This window comes from Galeopterus variegatus, unplaced genomic scaffold (assembly GCF_000696425.1).
Source record: "Galeopterus variegatus unplaced genomic scaffold, G_variegatus-3.0.2 Scaffold7634, whole genome shotgun sequence".
Taxonomy (NCBI): Eukaryota; Metazoa; Chordata; class Mammalia; order Dermoptera; family Cynocephalidae; genus Galeopterus; species Galeopterus variegatus.
The window spans coordinates 107,811-128,817 of NW_007733745.1; the positions used below are offsets into that span (position 1 = coordinate 107,811).

The window sequence follows — 21,007 nt, forward strand, 5'->3', positions numbered from 1 at the left end:
TTCACAGTGCCCAGGTTTGACCCTATTGGCTCAGTTGGCCTCTAGTGACTTGTGTGTGTGGTTGCCTCGAGCCTTGGGCCCCTCCAGGGAGGCTCCTCTCTGGTCAGTTTGGACTCTGCTGGGCTGCTGGATCACAGGACGGTACCGCAAGTTGTGTGGTCTCTTTTGAGCTTCTACTTCCCGTGTAGAATTTCTCTCTGTTCCCTGTGCTCTGGCGCTGGCTGCTGGATCCCGCTGTGGTGGCCCCACAGGTTGTGTGTTTTCTGCCAAGTCTGTGCACTAGGTAGGGCTGTTGGACTTTACCGAGGCGGCCCGCAAGGTGTGTTTTTCTCCTGCTGAGTCTCCACCTCCGTAACCGGACACCTCCCCTCTCTGAGCTGGGGCATGTCTACTGCAACCCCGTCTATCAGCCGTGTCCTCAAGCGCCCGCTCAGCTCGGCCCCGCCCAGGAATACTTTCAGGTTTCTCCTGGACGCAGTCTACCCGTCGCTCTGGGTGGCTTTGTAGCACTGAGTGGGGGTTTCTCAGCGTGAGCTCCTCGGAGGAGCCCGCAGCACACAGTTCGTCTTTGAATCCCCCCAGCGTAGACTGACTCCCGCGCCCGCCCGAATTCAGCTCTCTGGCAGGCTCAAGTAAGCCCGGGAGCGTTCCAACCACAGTTTTCCTAACCAAAAATTGGCTAGGCGTTTTTCCGAACTGGTGCCCGCAGAGGTGGTATCTGCCTCCCGGCAACAGGAGGTTTACTGGGGGCAGAGCCCCAAGTGTGGTGGAGTAACAATTGGCCCCACCCGCTTTTCCCTGTCTCCCGACACTGACCAGAGGTTCCCCACGCCACCAGCTCCACCATAGAACCGTGGAGGGAGTGGGATGGGAGGCCAGGCTGCAGGCCCTGGAACACCCTGCGCTGGGTCAAGCAAGTGGCAGGGCTCAGTGAGGAGCCGAGCCAGGTGAGGGAGGCAGACCTGGCTGAACCAGCTGGCTCCGCCCCCACCCGAGAAAATGGAGGCAGCCCTGGGGCCGGTGCCTGGTCTGGTGTGGCAGGCGGGAGACGGACGGGGGTCTGCCTCGTAAGCAGGGCTGGGCTGTGGGTCACTCACAGAGCTGGACAGTCCGGGCGGCTCTCTCTCCGTTTCCGCGTTGGTGTGGACCCCGTCTTTGGTCTCTGGTCTCTGCCGCCTGGGGCTGTTTACTCGGTCCGGCGGCACGGCTCAGGCGCTCTCAGGAATCTTCTTTTGTGTCGGCCCTAAACTTCGAGTCTGTAGTTGCTTTTTTTATAGGTGTAGATTAGTTGTTCAAAGACTTATTCGTTTTTTGTTGCTCTTGGAAATGCAGATAGCACTCTGGCAGCTCAGCGCACGCTTCTCAGGCTCACGCTGTCTTCTGGCGCCCCCTCTCCAGACCCATCGCCATCTTGGAATCCTATATCAATTTCTCCCAACTAAATTATTTGTAAATTTCCAGAGGGCAGTGACTGAGCCATACTCATTTACATCTCAAACCAAGCATAGTGTTTTACACATAGCTGGTGCTCAATAAATTTTGAATTAAACTGTAACCCTAGCAGTGTTTAACTCACTTCCCATTTACTTCCTAACTTCTCATTTGTCTTTTTTTTTTTTCAGGTCCTAGAACTAGGGATCTGCTCCTTCCTCCTCATTTCCATAGTTTACATACAGTATCCAAGCAGCCTGCCATCCAACTGCAGCAACAATCTCCTGAGGCTAACCTCTAACCTGTTCACACATCAAGACACTCTATAACCTGAAGCAAGAACATCCTTCTCATCTTAGCATTTTGATGCTATTTTCCTGTCAGAAACCTACAAGGGCTAGAAAGCCTGTGTGTGTCATGTCAGCTTCTTTCTATCTCCCTTCCCCCAACCATACGATCTCTCCATATACCAAGCCTTAATCTATTTGCTTGATCAAAATAAATTTACTTGACATTATCTACACAAAATCTAGCCCTATCTCTGTTCTGTCACATAGGCATTCTTCCCAAATGAAAGCTTTTCCCTAAACTTTTTTTTTTAAACCAAATCCATATCCCATTTACAGCTTTGATTCTTCAGTGAAATCTCTTTACAGATCTCAGATCAGAATTATGTCTCATCATTTACTGAAAGGGCTCTCTATGTGCTTACTTAAAATTGAATGAGCATACTAATACATTTTTGTGTTTAACTGTACATCACTATTTTTCTCAAGTAAATGTTACTACAATGATGTGTGTATAAGAATAAAACTGACAATCTTTTCTACATGGCTTATATAAAATATATTTACAGGCACAGAACACACCTCTCCCTTCCTTTGTAATCTATTTTAGTGCTCTCTGCTTACAACAAACTATGAAAATTCCTTCACCTATCTCAAGTGAAATCAAGTGAGAGATTCACAAACAACAACTGCCTAAGATTTTTCTCTCAGTATTCTATGCAGAAGTATTTCTACCTACCTCATCTTCGCTGGTATACTCTACTATTTCTGTGCACAGGTTGCTGCACTTGATCGTTCCCAGGTTCTTCTGGTTGCTCTTCCGATTACAGGAATCTTTGTAGAGCATGTACGGGGTACCTGTCTCTGTCTGAGACTCAATGATGGCATACCAAAGCTGCTGAGCTTTTACAACTTTGCGGACACGACCTTGTTTCTCATAACTGAAAGGCAAAGCTAATATTATTTTAATACTTACTTCCTAAGAAACTCTTTATTGCAGACAACTTGAAGAAACTAAAATATAAAATTATGAAAATTCTTTAAGTTTTTACTAAATTTTGAAAACTCTTAAGTTTTTACTAAATTTTGCCAAAAGAAAGCAAACATATTCATTTTACTCTGGCTAAAGCCACAGAGGAAAATAGGGCAGCTTTAGACTCCTTTGAATGAACCCAATCCCACCAAATCAATACCTTTTGTAATAAAAAGGAACAAAAGCTAAAGTAGACAAATCTCTTAATATTGTGCTAATTTTAATAAACTGTTGATATGTGTCCTAATCTTTCATGTTTTCTATATAAAATATAAAGCATAATTTATTTTACCAAAAGTATTATATGACAAAGCAGAAAAATAACCCTACAACTCTTCATCTTCATTTCTATAAGGATTAACTAAAACATCCAAGCATCTATTTACAAGTCCCAAAGTGTTAAGAAAGAAGATAGAAACCAATTTTGGTGAAGAATCAGGAAGCAACTCTGGCCAACATTAAATAATTAATTACATTCTCTCTAAAGCTTCCAAAGATTCCTTGAAACAGGCTAATGACTTAATTGATATTTGGATCTCCCAATTAAGAGAAACTATGGTTAGGGGCCGGCCGGGTGGCGCACTGCTACAGTGCGCCGCTTGTGAGTGCGGCGATGCTCCTGCCGAGGGTTCGGATCCCACATACAGATTGGCCGCTCACTGGCTGAGCGAGGGGCGGGCGCAACACCGAGGGTTGCGATCCCATTGCCGGTCCCAGTCCGGTACGGGCGCGACAATGAGGGTTGCAATCCGTTGCCGGTCATGAAAAAAAAGACAAAAAGACAAAAAAAAAAAAAAAAGAGAAACTATGGTTAAAACATTGTTCCTTTCATATTTTTTACCATACCTTTCATATAGCTTCTCAAATTCCTCTCCCCAAACCTGATCCAGACCAGGACACTCATTTGGGCACATCAAAGACCAGTCCTACAAAGGGAAGAACAGTACCACTCATAAAAAACTTCAAATAACCATCCATAATCTACTAGAAACACTACAAGGATAAGGCAGCTTTCATAGGATCTCTTGAAAATTTGCTGCAGAAATAATCATTTTAGGCTCAGGCCCAAACATCTACTTCTGCCTGTTAGTCTATGACCTTTTAAGCATTTATGTCAGACAGCATCTACTCTAGAGAACAGAAATGTGAGAAGGTAGGCATGGCATCTCTTAACCTGTTCGGAATGCCTTCTGTGGCATTACACATAGGTGGGCTATTCCTAAGCATGACTTAAGATGGCTGAAGAAGAAAAAGTTCATATGAATCAAGCTGCTATTGTCCACAAGTACCTACTCTCACCTGATTAGTCTCCACTCGTTTCATGAAGAGATCTGGAATCCAAAGAGCAAAGAAAAGATCCCTGGCACGCTGCTCTTCCTTTCCTGTGTTCTTCTTCAAATCAAGGAACTCAAAGATGTCTAAATGCCAAGGCTCCAGGTAAATAGCAAATGCCCCAGGACGCTAAAGATAAATAAACCATCGTTCGTTTCAAAATTGAAATGAAACAAAGAAACTTCATATTTTCCAAAGTACTTTTATAGTATTTCCTTTGATCTTCACTAGAATTAATGAATTCAATGAAATAATACAGATAAAAGTACTTTCAAAATGTAAACATATGTATATGTATATGAAAAATGTATAACATTTTTCTTACAATTTTAGGAGTAAAAATAAACTGACATAAGGAAAATGTGGAACAAGAAATATTAAGTAATTTGTCCAAAGTGACACAGTGAACTACAGATGGAGCCTCCTCTTCAGTAGTAGCCCAGCTCACTGTACACTGTGACATGTATGTAAAGCCCAAAGAAAAATCACTTTAACCTTGACAATATAAAAGGTGATCTATCTTATCAAGGTCCCCAAAATCCAAGAGAGAAATTCATTAACTGACAGGTAATTAGTGTGCCTACATATATATAAGAGGCAGGCTCTAGTTGAGAACTATCCTGCTGATAAAACATTAGGTAAACAACCCAATTCTCTCAACTTTACCATTCCTTCTATAAATAGGGAGGGTTTTGTTGCTTCAGTTTTTTTTTTTTTTTTTTGAAGAAAAACTAGAACACATATTACAACCCCACTTCAAGGTTAGGTATCATTATGAGTCACAACTTTAGAAATTATTTGCAAGTAAACTGTCATATTAAAAAGTGACAATATCAGTGGCTGCTGGAGCCAGGGATAAAGTATGTGCAGTTGGGAGTGATAGGGGTGACTGAATGCAAAGGTACATTCAGGAAATGTTTAGGAGAAATGTTCTATATTTTGACTGGGGGGTGACTACACAAGTATACACATTTGTCAAAACTTATCAAAACTATACTTAAAGTGTGTACACTTTAAGATAAGTAAATCATACCTCCTTAAGTTGATGTTAAAAGTTAAAAAACAAAAGCATAGTAAATAGAAACTAAACATAATTGAACCATATTATTATAAGTACACATAGCTAAAGATGTTTAGTTCTGAATTCCAGTATTTTTCAAGTAACACACACTTTGTTTCCACCTTGATCCACATATCGAGCTGTGTTGTTATATACTCTCAGCATTGGTACGAGGCCATTGGAATTGCCATTAGTCTGAAAGAGAGATTGAAAATAAAGGCATCTGAAGAAGACAGAGGTGGCTCAACAAGGAGAAGAACAATATGGCTCAACAGTGAACAACTTACTCTCTCTTGATCTTTTGTCAGAAAGAGTCCCTAATTTATAGGTAGCAATCTACAAAAGTTTACCTGCTCTCAGTTCTCTTCCTCTGTTTTCAAAACATAATGCCCAACACAAAATCAACAAAATGTTATTGAATAAATTACAATTATGTACAAAGTTACTTTGTGGCATCTCTAATTTATAATGAAATATAACAATTACAAGTCAAAAGAATCCAAAATCAGGGTAGCTAAATTTAAACTCTACACCTTCTAAAGGTCATTTAGATACACTTTGGATAGAGTGAGTAAAAACACTACTACAATGTCTTTTTCCCAAAAGAAGTCAAAGCAACTTACAATAAGATTTATATACAATAGATACACTGGGACAATAAATAAGGTAAATGGAGATTATCAGCAATAAATGCATTCTAGAATGAAGATAATAGAGACTGCTATGACTAGAAGACACCTCATCAAATTATTTAAATAATCCTTACCCCAAGGCAACCCTTAAAATAGTCCAGAAAGATAACTAAGCAAGGGCTCACTCTACTATTATGTAAAAGTTCTGTATATATCACAACCCCTCCAAAATACCACATAATGGAACAGCTTCCTTCTGGAACTTTATTCTACAGGATTAGATTTTTTTTTTTCCTCATTACAGATAAGGAAAATGTTGATCTAGGCCACATTACTAGTAAGTACTGGAGGTAGCATTTAAATCCAGGTCTTACCCAAAATCGTTATGTTGACTCTAAATGAATAGTGAACTAGCAAAGGGCTGTAGTTTACATCATAAAGTGCCAATGTTTAAAGCTTGATTCCTGGCTCTACCACTATTAAGTGACTGATTTCTGGAAGTAATTTAACTTTCTAAGCCTCAGTTTCCTCACTTGTGAAGTGAAGACAACAGTGCCTATATTTACAAGTTTATTGTAAGGAATAAAGTTCCTAGCATTATGTCTATAATGGTAGCTACCTCATAGGATGGTGGTAAGAATTAAATGAGTAATTCAAGTAAAACATGTATAATAGATTTAGCACATAGTAAGCAATCAATAAATGATAGCTGCTATTATTATTTGCTAAAATAAATGAGAATTCAAAACACCTGAGCTAAAAAGAATTCTAGAGATCTAGTCTAATCTAAATTTCTATTGAGATTGATAAAAATGAAGCCAGAAGAAACGAAATGACTCCTCCAAGTCACACAGCCAGCTAGTAATTAACAGAGACCCCAGTCTCCCAAACATTAGTATATGCCCTCTCAACCATAAGCCTGGTTGCTTTTGGACTTGAATACCCCTTTTAAAAGTCATATGACAGACGCTTACCCCAGCAATATAGCTTCCCGTAGCCCGAATACAACTCACAGCAATACCAATTCCCCCAGCAGACTTAGAAATCAATGCACACTGCTTTAGAGTGTCATAAATGCCTTCAATGCTGTCATCTTTCATACTCAGAAGGAAACAGCTACAAGGGGAAAAAAAGTCACAACTCAGAACAAGAAACTGAAGCAAGGTCACAAAAGTAATTGTATAAACCAAAGACAGTAAGTCAGGCATATACAAGATTTAAAGTTTATTAAGTTCTTAAGTATTTTTAGAAGATAAAAGCCCTTTATTGGATATGACACAATAAAACATACCAACATATATTATTTTAAAATCATTTTGCTGCCTAACCTAAACATTACCCACAGCAGGAAGTCTCATAGATAAGTCTAAATATATTAGCTTACATTTTCACCAACTGCAACTGTGCCATTATCACATTTTCCCAGTGAATTCATAAGCATTGGCCAGTTAGCTCAGCTGCTTAGAGCACAGTGTTATAACACCAAAGTCAAGGGTTCAGATCCCCCTACCAGCTAGCTACTGGCCAGCCAAAAAAAAAAAAAAAAAAAAAAAAATTAATAAGCATATATCATAATCTTCAACTTGTTAGCAAGCCAAGAAAAATGAAACATAATATCTATCCAACTATGCAACGGTCAACCATTTCTTTGATATGTCCACCAAAATTATAGCTCCCTTACAAACTTTTCAAAGACAACCTCTCTACCTCCACTTTGGATCTGATCCTGTTCCGTACTTCAAGAACCTTATTCTACCAATGATCCCTTTGCTATCTTGAATATTCAACCACTCAAATGAATTCTATCCATTGACATTTTCTATTAAACATTCAGACATTCAGGAAGATATAAATAATATAACAAACATTTTGTACTTGCCATCTACCTCAAGAAATTAGACGCTATAAATATAGCTTAATTGCAATCCCCTAACATTTTCATGCATTTCTACTTTAGCATTTTTATATGTTCTACATTTAAATTTTTTCTAGTTGTATATGTATTTATCCTTCAGCAACTGGTTTTTAAACCAATATTGTGTTACAAACATTCATTCCTACTGACACATGTAGCCTTAGTTTATTTTCATTGCTGCAAGGTACTCCACTGTATGAATATACCAATGTATTTGTCCATATGCCTGCTGGCAGACATTGGATTATTTCCAATTTGATTGCTATTCTATACAATACTGCTATGAAAATTCTTGAACACATCGCCTTGTGCTTATGTCTAAGGATTTCTGTAGGATGCAGACCTAGGAGGGGAATTGCTGGGTCAAAGGATATGTACATATTCTACTTTACTAAAGATTCTCCAAAGTGGATGGACAACTCTATATCTAGCAATGTATGAGATTTCCCTGCACTACACATTCTTGCCAACACTTTGTGTTATCAGCTTATGAGAATTTTATTTTCCTAATTATTTGCAAAGTTTATTAACATCTCAGATGTTTATTAGTCAATTAGTTTTCTTCTTCTATGAATTATTTGTTTATATCCTCTTCCCCTGTTTCTATTTTGTTCTGTTGTCTTTTTTCTTATAATCCCTCAACAGTTAGCATGTTGCAAGTATCTTCTCCCAGTCTATAACTTGTTTTTTCACTTTGGTTTTGGTTCATATAAGTTTTTAACTTTAATGCAACCAACTTTTTCCAATTTTTGGCTTTATAGTGTTTTGCTTTTTATTTTAAGCAAACCTTCACCACTGAGGTCATATATATTCTCCTATCAAGACATAAGCTGAAGTATCAAGAGTGAGGATGTGAGCAACTTACTTTCAAATGACTCAGCCAAAAGAAATTATTTTTAATTTTAAAGATAAAAATTTTAAATATAGGGCCGGCCCAGTGGCGCACTGCTACAGTGCGCCGCTTGGGAGCGCGGTGGTGCTCCCGCCGAGGGTTCGGATCCCATGTGGAGACCCAGAAATAAATTCTAGGGCTGGCCCCGTGGCGCACTCGGGAGAGTGCGGTGCTGGGAGCGCAGCGACACTCCCGCTGCGGGTTTGGATCCTATATAGGAATGGCCGGTGCGCTCACTGGCTGAGCGCGGTGCGGGCACAACACCAAGGGTTGCGATCCCGTTGCCGGTTCCCGGTACGGGCGCGACACCGAGGGTTGCGATCCCGTTACCGGTCAGTAAAAAAAAAGACAAAAAAAGGGAAAAAAAAAGGGCGCGACACCGAGGGTTGCGATCCCGTTACCGGTCAGTAAAAAAAAAGACAAAAAAAGGGAAAAAAAAAAAATTTAAATATATATTATGGCAAAATATTAGTAATTTTTCAATCTAGGTGGCCATGGATGCATGGGTATTCACTGTCCTTTTCTTTAAACTTTTCAGTATGATTGAAATTCAAAATAAAAAGTTAGGAGGAAAATAAATATTTATATTTATCTACTTTCTCTTTATGTTCTCCTAATGGATTTTACTTTCATATTTACATTTTTTTCCTAGAATTTATTTATTTATTTATTTATTTTTTGTCTTTTTCATGACCAGTAAGGGGATCACAACCCTTGGTGCGGTGTCGCCCGCACCGTGCTCAGCCAGTGAGCGCACCGGCCATTCCTATATAGGATCCGAACCCGCAGCGGGAGTGTCGCTGCGCTCCCAGCACCGCACTCTCCCGAGTGCGCCACGGGGCCAGCCCTAGAATTTATTTCTGTATACAGCATGAAGGGAAATCTAATTTCCCTAGCACCATTTCCCCAATTAAATGCAATGACACCTTAACTATTCATCACGTTCCCATATAAAGTTGAATCTGTTTCTGCACTGTGTTATATTCCAGTAGTTTTAATCAACTCCCATATAAACTTGAGTCAGTTTCTTTGGTCTCTGTTCTATTCCAGTAATTTTAATCTATCCCACAGTAAATATAGTGTCTTGCTTACATAGCTTTTTGGTAGTACTGAAGCCTGATAGGACTCTTTCTTCAAAACCGTCTTGCTATTTGTCATAGTTTCCTCTGGCTGCCTTAACAAATAACCACTAACTTAGTGACTTAAAACAGAAAACAGAAATTTATTCTCTCACGGTTCTAGAGGTCAAAAGCTCAACATCGGTTTCACTGAGCCAAAATCAAGGACACTCTCTCCAGAGGCTCTAGGGGAGAATCTGTTCCTTGCCTTGTGTAGCTTTTGGTTGCTAACAGCCTTCCTTTGCTTGTGACTGCATCATTCCGATTTCTTCACATCGCCTTCTCCTCTTCTGTGTGTATCATATCTCCCTCAGCCTCTCAGTTATAAAGATACTTCTGATTGAATTTAGGGCCTATCCAGATAATTCAGCACAATATCCCCATGTCAAGATCCTTCTTAGTCATATCTGCAAAGACGGTTTTCCTTATGAGGTAACATTTACAGGTTCCAGAGATTAGAATCTTTGGGCAGTCTACTAGACTATTCTTTGTCTTTTGCTCTTCCACATAAGTTTTAGAATCAGCGTGTTGAAATTTTGACTGGAAATACATTGAATGCACAGATTAACTTGGGAAAAACTGATATATTTAGTATATTGAATCCAGTCATTAATATAAAAATCACTCTTTTTTTTTAATGCCCTTTAATCATGTTTTAGAATTTTCTTACACATCCCTGTACTGGCCAGCCACCCCTCACCTCTCAAAAAAGTCTTATACATCTTTTATTAGAATTATTCCTGGATACCTTCTAGTATTATAAAAAAAATTTTTTTTTGGTGGCTGGCCAGTGCGGGGGATCTGAACCCTTGACCTTGGTGTTATAACACTGCACTCTAACAAACTGATCTAACCAACCAGCCATAAATGGCATATTTTAAAACTTAATTTTCTAACAGCTAAAGTACAGAAACTCAATTGATTAATTTATATTAAACTTATATACAGATATTTTGCTGAAATCTTTTAATTCTAATAATTTGTCTGTAAATGCTCCTAAGTTTCCTATGTAAAAATCATATCTATGAATCATTACAATTTTATTCCCTCGTTTCCAATCTTCTTTTCCTTATCTTACAATGCTGGTTCACGCTACCACTACCATGCTGAAAAAAAACGTGATTCTCCCCTAGTGCCTCTGGAAGGAGTGTCTTTGGTTTTGGCTCAGTGAAACCAATAAATCTAAGTTTTTAGTGGATATCTTTTACCAAATTAAGAAAGTTATTTTCTATGTCTATTCTGCTAAGGTTTTTTACTATAAAAGAGCATTAAATTGTATGAAATGTTAATGCACTGAATTATATTAATTTTTTTTATGTTAGCATATCCTTGAATTCCTGGCATAAATGAACTTGCTAATGGCATGTCATATTTTTTACATATTACTGGAATCTGTTACAGTGTTCCCTTTCTTAGAAAATTGGCATCACCATTAATCCTGTTCCTTTACTCATAAACACAGAAACCATCCTTGACCCATATTCAAAAGATCACCATATTCTGTCAATTTTATCTCCCAAATATTTCTTGAATCTGTCTCCTACTCTCAATCTCTATTTTCATTTCCCTAACTAAACTACCATTTCTTATATAAACTACTATAAGAGTCCCTTAACTAGTTCTTCGCATTTTTTTTTTTGCCATTTATTTTTTAAACACCTTTATTGAGATATCCATATATGATATGGATACAATTACAGTATACAATTCAATGGCTTTTAAAATATTCGCAGTGTAAGCATCACCCCAATTAATTTTAGAACATTTTCATTACTACCATTTGCCCTCTTTCCAATTCCTTTACCACACCACAGGCAGAGATCTTTCCAGAATGCAAATCTCATTTAATCGGATCAGGCAGTGACTAAATATTTATTAAATTATTTTGTATGTGGTAAACTGCCTTGTTTCTTCAGGTCAAGGTTTATCTCCCTAGACAAAACCATTTCAGGGACTGGCTGCTTAGCTCTGTTGGCTACAGCATCGCCTCATAACACCAAGGTCAAGAGTTCAGACCCCACACAGGACAGCCGCCAAAAAAAAAAAAAAATTTCAGAATATTAAAACCAACTATAGATGACACATACCTAGAAAGTTGTGGGCGGTTGGTACCAGCATTGAAGAGAGTGGGAGAGGCATGAGTAAACCACCTCTCAGAAAGAAGGTTATATGTTTCAATTGCAGCATCAATGTCTTCTTTGTGAATCCCCACAGATACCCTCATCAACATATGCTGTGGTCTCTCAGCCACTATAAACAAAAGAGGAATTTTCACATGATGAGACATGTCATAAAAACTAAGCTTAGACACAAATTTGAATCAAAAAAAGGAACACCAAAAGAAAATTAGAAAAATTTTATACCAATATGCAGAACAACTATTCATAAACTAAACCTAAAGTTCAAAGTTATTTAGAGTCTAAATAAAAATATTAAGGCTAATTGCTCAAAGCTCTATATTCAGTTTAATGAACAGAAAACATACTCACAAATATATTCATTTCTCACCTTTTCCATTGATCTTCAACAAATAGGACCTCTCCAATGTCTAGAAGAAGCAAAGTAACCAACAAATTTTCAGAGCAGTTTTTAAAAACACAGTAGATATATCATTCACGATAAGGCAATCTGTTTAAGTCTTCTTGGGTTTTATGTAATTTTAAGTGACTCAGTTGGTTAGAGCACAGTGTTATAACATCAAGGTCAAAGATTCGAATCCCCATAACAGCCAGCATGCAAAAAAAAAAAAAAAAAAAAGGCTTGCAGGGTCTGGCCAGTTAGCTAGCTCACTCAGTAGAATGTGGTGGTGATAACATCAAGGTCAAGGGTTCAGATCCCCATACCGCCAGCTGACAAAAAATTAAATAAATAAATAAAATTTTCAATGAAAAGAATAGTATTCCTACTCTTCCTAGCTTTAGTTTGGAACATTATCAACTTGCTGCTTTGTTTTAGCAAAGACTACAAGAAAATTTCTGGAAAAAGCCAGCTCCATACACATTAATAGCAGAAGTTGTAGTATTCATCTTCACCATTATTGTCATCATCACCACAATGGCTAACACCCATAAAGTGCTTATAATAGGGGAGGCACTGATCTAAGCAACACACACACTCATTTCATCCTCAATAGAATTTGTTGTTGAAATTTTATAATATCCCCTTTCTAAAGATGAAGAAACTGAAACACAGAGAGATTAAATTACTTGCTAATAAGTAATAGAGCAGATTTGAACCCAGGTGGTCTGACACCAACATTCATGTTCTCAGTCACCACATTATACTGTCTATCGACACAAAAATTACTTATTAAAGCACTTGACACATAGTAGGGATTCAATAAATTGTTGTTGTATAAACAGTAGAATACTATAAAATAATTCTGGCAAATTATCTGCACATCTCCTCAGGAATCCAGAAGCAATACTTGGAAAAACCGAAAATCGCAAACGGATAAGTTATCTTTCACCACTACCACCTTAACCACACTAATCCCCCAGGTCCATCCCACCTCTCAACAGCTTATTGCTCCAAAAACACCAAAACACACAAAAAAACAACTTACTGACTTTATACCAGTACCACCAAAACATAAACAAAATCTTGTATTACCTGATGATTACGAAGGAATTCCCACTTATCTGAAACCCAGTATTTACCTTAAAGCCAAAGTAATTATAGGAGAAATCTCGGTCATAGATAATGGCAGAATTCAGGCGCTGATGGGGATAAAAAAGAACCCATAAGGAAAATAATTAGTCTTATTCTCACAAAATCTGATATCTTTCAGCCCTAACTTCAGAACTAAAATTGACATAGGATACACAAGAGATAACACTAAATATTACTGCTGTAGAATAGAAATCCATCTAATATTAAAAAAAAAAAAAGTATATAAATTGAATATCCTAACTGGCTTTAAAGACATAGATATTAAAAGACATAAATATAAGTTATGTGATTAAATGTGATTTTCCAAACTTCCCTGTTATGTTTATAGTACATCTTTAATTTAAGAGGGAAAGAACATGAGCATAAAAGGGACTACATTATCATTCTTAAACATGTTTCAGGGCCGGCCCGTGGCTCACTTGGGAGACTGCGGTGCTGATAACACCAAGGCCACGGGTTTGGATCCCATATAGGGATGGCCGGTTCGCTCACTGGGTGAGCGTGGTGCTGACAACACCAAGTCAAGGGTTAAGATCCCCTTACCATTCATCTTTTAAAAAAAAAAAAAAAAAAAACATGTTTCAGATTGGCTGTTAATCCAAAAGTACTGGTACTACATATTTACTAATCCATAGTTCTTAAACTGGGTTTAAACAAACTACTATGGTGACAGTAAGATTTTATAGCCAAATCAATCATTGTTACAGAGTTTTTGTAAGCTATAAAGCCATTTAGAGGAAAACAAAAGTAATTAGGTATAAATAATCATTTCAGATAGAAAAAAATGGAGCCGGTTTTTCGAAATACTAACAGTGTTTCTACATAATAATCCATGTCCAAAGACTAGAAAAATCTATATAAAACCCTGCTTTCCTTTTCTCTTAAATTTTTAAGGGCATTTTTGTTGTCAAAGGTAGGTATGAGTCTAGCATAAATAACAGAGAACTGAAATACTTAACTATCGATATTTATTTTTTAGACACAGGATTTGCTGCTATTGTTTTATTTCTGTTTTTAAACTCTCTTCAGGATTACACATCTGAACAACACACAAACAAACTTAGTTTTTCTCTTAGTCTCATTAAATACATATCAGATATATATTTAGAGAGATAGTCAAATAGATAGTCATTCTATTCCCTAAAGTTATAAACTCGTTTCTAATCTGCCCAGATAGCATGATGAATAAATCCTATGTGCAAAAGAGCTGGCTGAACCTATACATCTTTTCCCTTCTGTCCTCTGGGATCTAGTTAGGAAAGGGGTTTAAACACAAGTGGATAATTTTTAAGTTGCTCAGCAAGATGTTTCAGAATTTTACCTGAGCAACATTTTAGGGAGTCAATTTGGCAATGTCTATTAAAATTTTGAATGCACATACTCTTTAGCTCAGCAATTCCATCTAAGGGATTTATCTTACAAATATATTCATCTATGGTCAAAACACCTACCATACAAGGATATTCACTAAAGTGAAAAATGGAAAACAAATATTCGTAACTAGAGGGATTCTTACATATACGTACATGACAATACATCTATAAAATGGAATGTTACGCAGCAGTTGGAAAGATTAGGATAAAGTTGTAAATGCTGATATAGAAAAAAGTACCACTGAGAACAGTATACATGGTATGTTACCACTGGGAAAAAAAATATGTATGTACACATACACACACACACACACACACACATATGCACAGAATAGTTCTGGAAAAATACATTTAAAAATGATAAAACAAAGTTGCTTCTAGAGAAGAAAAATCAGGATTCAGAGCAAGACAGAGTATTAGTTTTTGCCTATATTTTTTGTAGTGTTTAAATTTTCTAAGATGTGCATGTTATTTAAAAAAAAAAAAAAAAAATCTATCAATAAATTTATACTGGAAAACTGTTATACATACATCTTTATTGGCTAAAACAATATCCAGTGTTGACTTGGCCACCATGGGAGAGTGTTTGCCATTATGTGGATTTATGTAGTTGTAGATGTCTTCCATCACATCTTAAAAAAACAAAAAATAAAAATGTCAAAACCACTTAACAGCTAATTCAATCCTTAGGTAATAGAAACACTAGTAATAAGAAAAACACCAGTAATAAGAAACACTAGTTCTCAACCCTTTTTTTCATCACAACTCACCTATACCTAGCATAGAAAAGTGCTCAATAAACATATACATGTTGAATATATGATAATGCCTCATTTAAAGAAATCTTCCAGAGTTGAAGTGAGTATAAGCTCTTGTAGTATAAAAGATTCCCAGGTGATTCTCACACCCATTAAGAATTATTGGTTAAATTTAAGGAAATACAGAAATTATAATCTCTTCTCACCAATTATTTTTATTCTAACAATAGAAACCCAACTTATAACACAGAATCTATTATCCCAAACAGTTCACTTCTTCTATAAACATACATTTAGTTAGCTCCCTCACTCTGCTCTTCAAGATACCATAACAGCATCTGGCCCTCTGCATTTATATACAAAACTTACACACATGGGGCCGGCCCGTGGCTCACTCGGTAGAGTGCGGTGCTGATAACACCAAGGCCACAGGTTCGGATCCCATATAGGGATGGCCGGTTTGCTCACTGGCTGAGCGTGGTGCTGACAACACCAAGCCAAGGGTTGAGATCCCCTTACCGGTCATCTTTGAAAAAAAAAAAAACTTACACACATACAAACACTGGCATTCTGAATGGGAATGAAGTGAATTTCAGGAGAACTGACATCTTCACAATAAATCTACTGAAGGGGGAGGATATAATGTATGAGGCCCCACATAAGAGACCTAGAATTGAGAGCCAAAAGAATTGACAGCCAAAAGATATCTAATCTCAGTCTACCAATTGGCTTCTTATTCAATTGAATTGAAATTATTGAACCTTCCTTTGCCCACATTCCCTGGGCTGTAAAACAGAATGAAGTGTTTGCTAATGATGACAAAAGATCAACTGTAACATTTTGTTTAACCTAGAATTTGTCAATAAATATTATTCATTTTTTCAACCATGCCACCACCAACTGCCTGTAAGATGGGCTTTATAAAACAGAACAAAAAGTGTGAACAACAGGCCAAAGGCTTGGATCCCTGTACCAGTCAGGTGTCAAAAATAAAGAAAAATTTAAAAAAGCATGAAGTACAAGGATCAATTGACCCTTTTATGCAGCAAGTCAGCATCAGGGAGAAACAGGAAGTTCTAATCTCCTCACTGGACACATTTACACACTGTACTTTTTTAAACAAGATGTAACTTTTCTTTTCATATTCAAAGTGTCTTTCTAGTACCCTTACTAATATTCTGAGAATACTAAATTCTTTCTAACTTTTTCACTCCAGACTCACCACTGAACATTTTCTTTGTTTCCTTGTGCAAGTTAGAAACAGCAATCCTTGCTGCCAGGATGGCATAGTCAGGGTGCTTAGTAGTCAAGGTGGCAGCTGTTTCAGCAGCCAAAGTATCTAGTTCCACCGTGGTGACCCCGTTGTATAAGCCTTGGATTACTTTCATGGTGATGTGAGTCTACAAAGACAAAATCACGAATTACTTGAGCTTACCCAAGAAACAATAGCTTCCTTAAAAGAGCAATTAAGAAAACAACCAAATTTATATCATAATAACACAACTTCCTTTTTGAAAAATTATCTTTCAGATTAATGGGCTGTGGGAAACTTAGTAATAAAAATTCTTAAACAAATAGAGCTGCCAGAAAATGCATACTACATATACAATGAAAAGGCGTCACTTAAAAAAAAATCTAAGTACAGTCTTTATTTTATTTTATTTTTTTTTTAAAAGATGACCGGTAAGGGGATCTCAACCCTTGGCTTGGTGTTGTCAGCACCACGCTCAGCCAGTGAGCAAACCGGCCATCCCTATATAGGATCCGAACCCGTGGCCTTGGTGTTATCAGCACCGCACTCTACCGAGTGAGCCACAGGCTGGCCCTAAGTACAGTCTTTAAAAAGATTAACAGTGCCACAGGAAAATAGCTGAAAATAGACCAATGCTTCTATAAGTATTTCCCCATCTTTCATTCAAATTCTCCTTATGTGATCAGGGCTTCAGCTCCATACTTACTCACCTTCTCTCAGTTCTGCCTGAGGAAAGCAAGTCAGACTTTAATCATTCTAATTAAAAGAGATGAAAGCATGAATTGGGGTTGGGGCTTAGTCATCTAATAATTTAATTTAGCACTTCACAAATTACAAAGTGTTTCAACTTTCATACTCTCTGACACTTCACAACCACTTTGTGAGATGGGTATTATTACTATCACCACTTTACATGAGGAACCTGAGGCTCAGATTACTAGGAATCACCCCAGGTTAAATCACTGTCCAAGTCTTCTGGCTCCAAATCTCATTAAAACTCACTGCATTTCGGGCCGGCCCGTGGCTCACTTGGGAGAGTGCGGTGCTGATAAAACCAAGGCCCCGGGTTCGGATCCCATATAGGGATGGCCGGTTCGCTCACTGGCTGAGCGTGGTGCTGACAACACCAAGTCAAGGGTTAAGATCCCCTTACCGGTCATCTTTTAAAAAAAAAAAAAAAAAAAAACTCACTGCATTTCACTGTTTTCAAGACCATATTACAAGAAGTTCCACTTTCTTTTTTTTTTTTTTTTTTAAAGATGACTGGCAAGGGGATCTTAACCCTTGACTTGGTGTTGTCAGCATCACACTCTCCCAAGTGAGATAACCGGCCATCCCTATATAGGGATCCAAATCCTTGGCCTTGGTGTTATCAGCAGCACACTCTCCCAAGTGAGCCACAGGCCAACCCTGAAGTTCCACTTTTTAAAACACATAATGCACAGTTAATACCATACAGTTTTATGAAAAACAAATCCTAACTTGTATATGTATGTGTGTGTTTACTGAATCCTTAAAAAAGTAATCCAACAGAAAATGAATGCATTTCTCAGTTGACCAAAGTGTACCCCCCTAAAAAAGACGTGTGTGGGGGTGCAATTATTTTAAATTTGCAATCTATTCTAATTACAATATAGCTTAACCCAAGCTGCTCTTGATCACTTTCTTCCCAGACCTGGTACTACATGGCAAGTAATCAGAACTCTGAATAAATTAACATCTGTATGCTAACTGTGCCAGATCTAATAGCATACAGACTTTTTCAGCAGAATCTACCCTAGAAGCTTGATTCTGCTACAGCACCCTTACATTACAAGCTAAAATTTAGTACTGCATGAAGCAATAGAATATCTGGGAGTCATGACACCTAAGTTCTTCTCCCACTAACTTAAATCACCCCCGTTCTCTCTTTGGACCTTTCTTATCTATAAAACAAAGAAGATGAAACAGGATGAGCTCTCAGGTTCACTAAAACTCTAACATTCCACTATTCTAATTATTGTTCAGAAGTCCTAAATGTAAAAGAGAATTTATACTAAGCAATTTTAAAGTTTTATAAAATTATCTTCTCTTGACCAAAGTTTACTTTAGTCAATTAAACATCTATCAAGTATCTAATTAGATAATTGTCAAGCCCTGAGAAAATGTAAGAATAAGATAGAGCTTATCCTCAATTCTAGGGGAGGACAGATACATAATTAGTTTCCATACTATGCAGTTAAAGCTATGAAGTGAGCACAGGTGTTACAGCAGTACACGTAAAATACCTAAATAAGGCTGCAGCAATATGGGAGGGTTTGGAAAATGGCTCTTATAGAGATTTGCATTTTAGGAATTTCACTTTAGAAGCCAAGTGGAAGATGCATTTGAAAAGGGCAAGATGAGAGAGAGGCTGGGAGGACACCTAGAGACAGCTTTAGAAAGCAGTCCAGATAAGGAATGATGAAGGTCTAGAGTAGAGGAGTTACAAAAGATAAGAAGAAAAGCAAAGCGACTTGCTTGTGAATAGTTTGTTCTTAGATATTGTCCATTAAATCTACTTTATATTACTTAAATACATTCTTTTTACACAGACAGCAGAAAGCAAATTGCAAACTAGTTCCTACTCAAATGACCAGAATTCCAAAACGACAGGCTTTTCTACTTACAAATAATTTACTCAAAAAATCTCTGATATTAAGTGCTAATATCAACTTTTCCTCTTTGCTCACATTCATAGTTCTCTGAAAAGTGAGAACTCACAAGACAGAACCAAAATTAAGAAAAAATGTCTTAGGCAATGAATTCACATCTTATATCTAAGGATATAGCCAGAATACCAAACCAAAGTATATCAGGTGAATAAAGGGCCAGAGATAAGAAACAAGTAGAAAGAATCACATAAAGCAAGGAACCCAAGATATAAAACACATATACTAGTGCCGGCCCGGTGGCACACTGCTACAGTGCGCCGCTTGAGAGCGCGGCGGCGCTCCCGCTGAGGGTTCGGATCCCACATACAGACCGGCCGCTCACTGGCTGAGCGAGGTGCGGGTGCGACACCGAGGGTTGCGATCCCGTTGCCGGTCCCAGTCCGGTACGGGCGCGATACTGAGGGTTGCGATCCGTTGCCGGTCACGAAAAAAAGACAAAAAGGAAAAAAAAAAAAAAAAAAACATATATACTTACAGGATCAACAAAGTCCATATTAAGTCCATAACAAAGCTTCTGGATTCGAGATGTAATTTTGTCAAACATGACCCTCTCTTGGCGGCCATCTGCAATAATCAAACCGTACAATTCATGTTAGCACTTATTAAGATGGCAATGTCAAAGAACCAAATGTAATCAACGTGAACTTTTCAAATTAACCAACATGAAACACTTTTCACAGATAAAAGATTCAGACTCCCAATAGATTCAATAGATTTTTGTCTTCTCTGTCATATCCAAAAAGTAGGGATTTAATATTGAAAGTATTCCCTTCCCTTACATTATAATCAGATGAATTCTTGCAGTAACTTCCCAAATGATGTTTCTCAGCTTGTTCCACATGGCAGCCAGAATTACCCTTTAAAACTTAAGTGAATATCATATCATTTACCCTCTCAAACCCCATAATAATGGCTTTCCATCTCCTTCAAAGTGAAAAGTCAAAATCATTACAATAGTCCACAAAATCCTACCCAACCTGCCCTGTTCACCTGCCCCTACCTCCCCCACTTCACTTCTTACTCTCCCACCTTCCTTACTTACTCTCCCTTGGCAACCCTGGCCTCCTTGCTATTTGAACATACTTTAAGCCTTTGCTCAATGCCACCTTCTCAACAAGGCTGTCCCTGATGATGTCCCCTATTTTAAATTGCAATGCCCTCAACACAACTCTGCTCTTCTTATCCCCCTTTCTCCTTCTATGCTTTTTTGTCCATAGCTCTTATCACCATCTGATATACTACATATTTTACTTACGTATTTGTTTATTGTGTGACTTCCTGTACCCATTTATTAGAATATAACTTCCAAAAAGATAAAGATTTTTGCATGTTTTATCTACCAATGTATTCCCCAGTGCCCAGACTAAGGACCAAGGCCTAGCCCATAGTAGTTACTCAAGTATTCATTGAATGCTAATTGATTTATAAACCTGTCTCCATTCTAAAACCTTTATGGTAAATTGGCTTGCCTAGTCTCCTCAGGTAATTAATGGCTTTGAATTTACTTCATACCATATAAAGAAGTTTTTTTTTTTTTTTTTTTTTTTTTTTTTTTTTTT

General features: G+C 37.7%; 1 protein-coding gene across 1 annotated transcript in view; it reads right to left on the bottom strand.

Moving 5' to 3' along the window:
• The window catches only part of RRM1 (ribonucleotide reductase M1), a 47,389-nt gene that overhangs the window by 20,163 nt on the left and 6,219 nt on the right, over positions 1-21,007 (bottom strand). The window contains exons 2-12 of the mRNA XM_008592173.1: positions 19,924-20,012; positions 16,726-16,903; positions 15,277-15,377; positions 13,360-13,419; positions 12,209-12,248; positions 11,788-11,950; positions 6,750-6,891; positions 5,255-5,338; positions 4,051-4,212; positions 3,598-3,677; positions 2,458-2,659 (exon numbers count right to left, since the gene is read on the bottom strand). Of these exons, the coding sequence (XP_008590395.1) occupies positions 2,458-2,659; positions 3,598-3,677; positions 4,051-4,212; positions 5,255-5,338; positions 6,750-6,891; positions 11,788-11,950; positions 12,209-12,248; positions 13,360-13,419; positions 15,277-15,377; positions 16,726-16,903; positions 19,924-20,012 (1,301 nt within the window). The remainder of the gene's footprint in view (positions 1-2,457; positions 2,660-3,597; positions 3,678-4,050; positions 4,213-5,254; positions 5,339-6,749; positions 6,892-11,787; positions 11,951-12,208; positions 12,249-13,359; positions 13,420-15,276; positions 15,378-16,725; positions 16,904-19,923; positions 20,013-21,007) is intronic.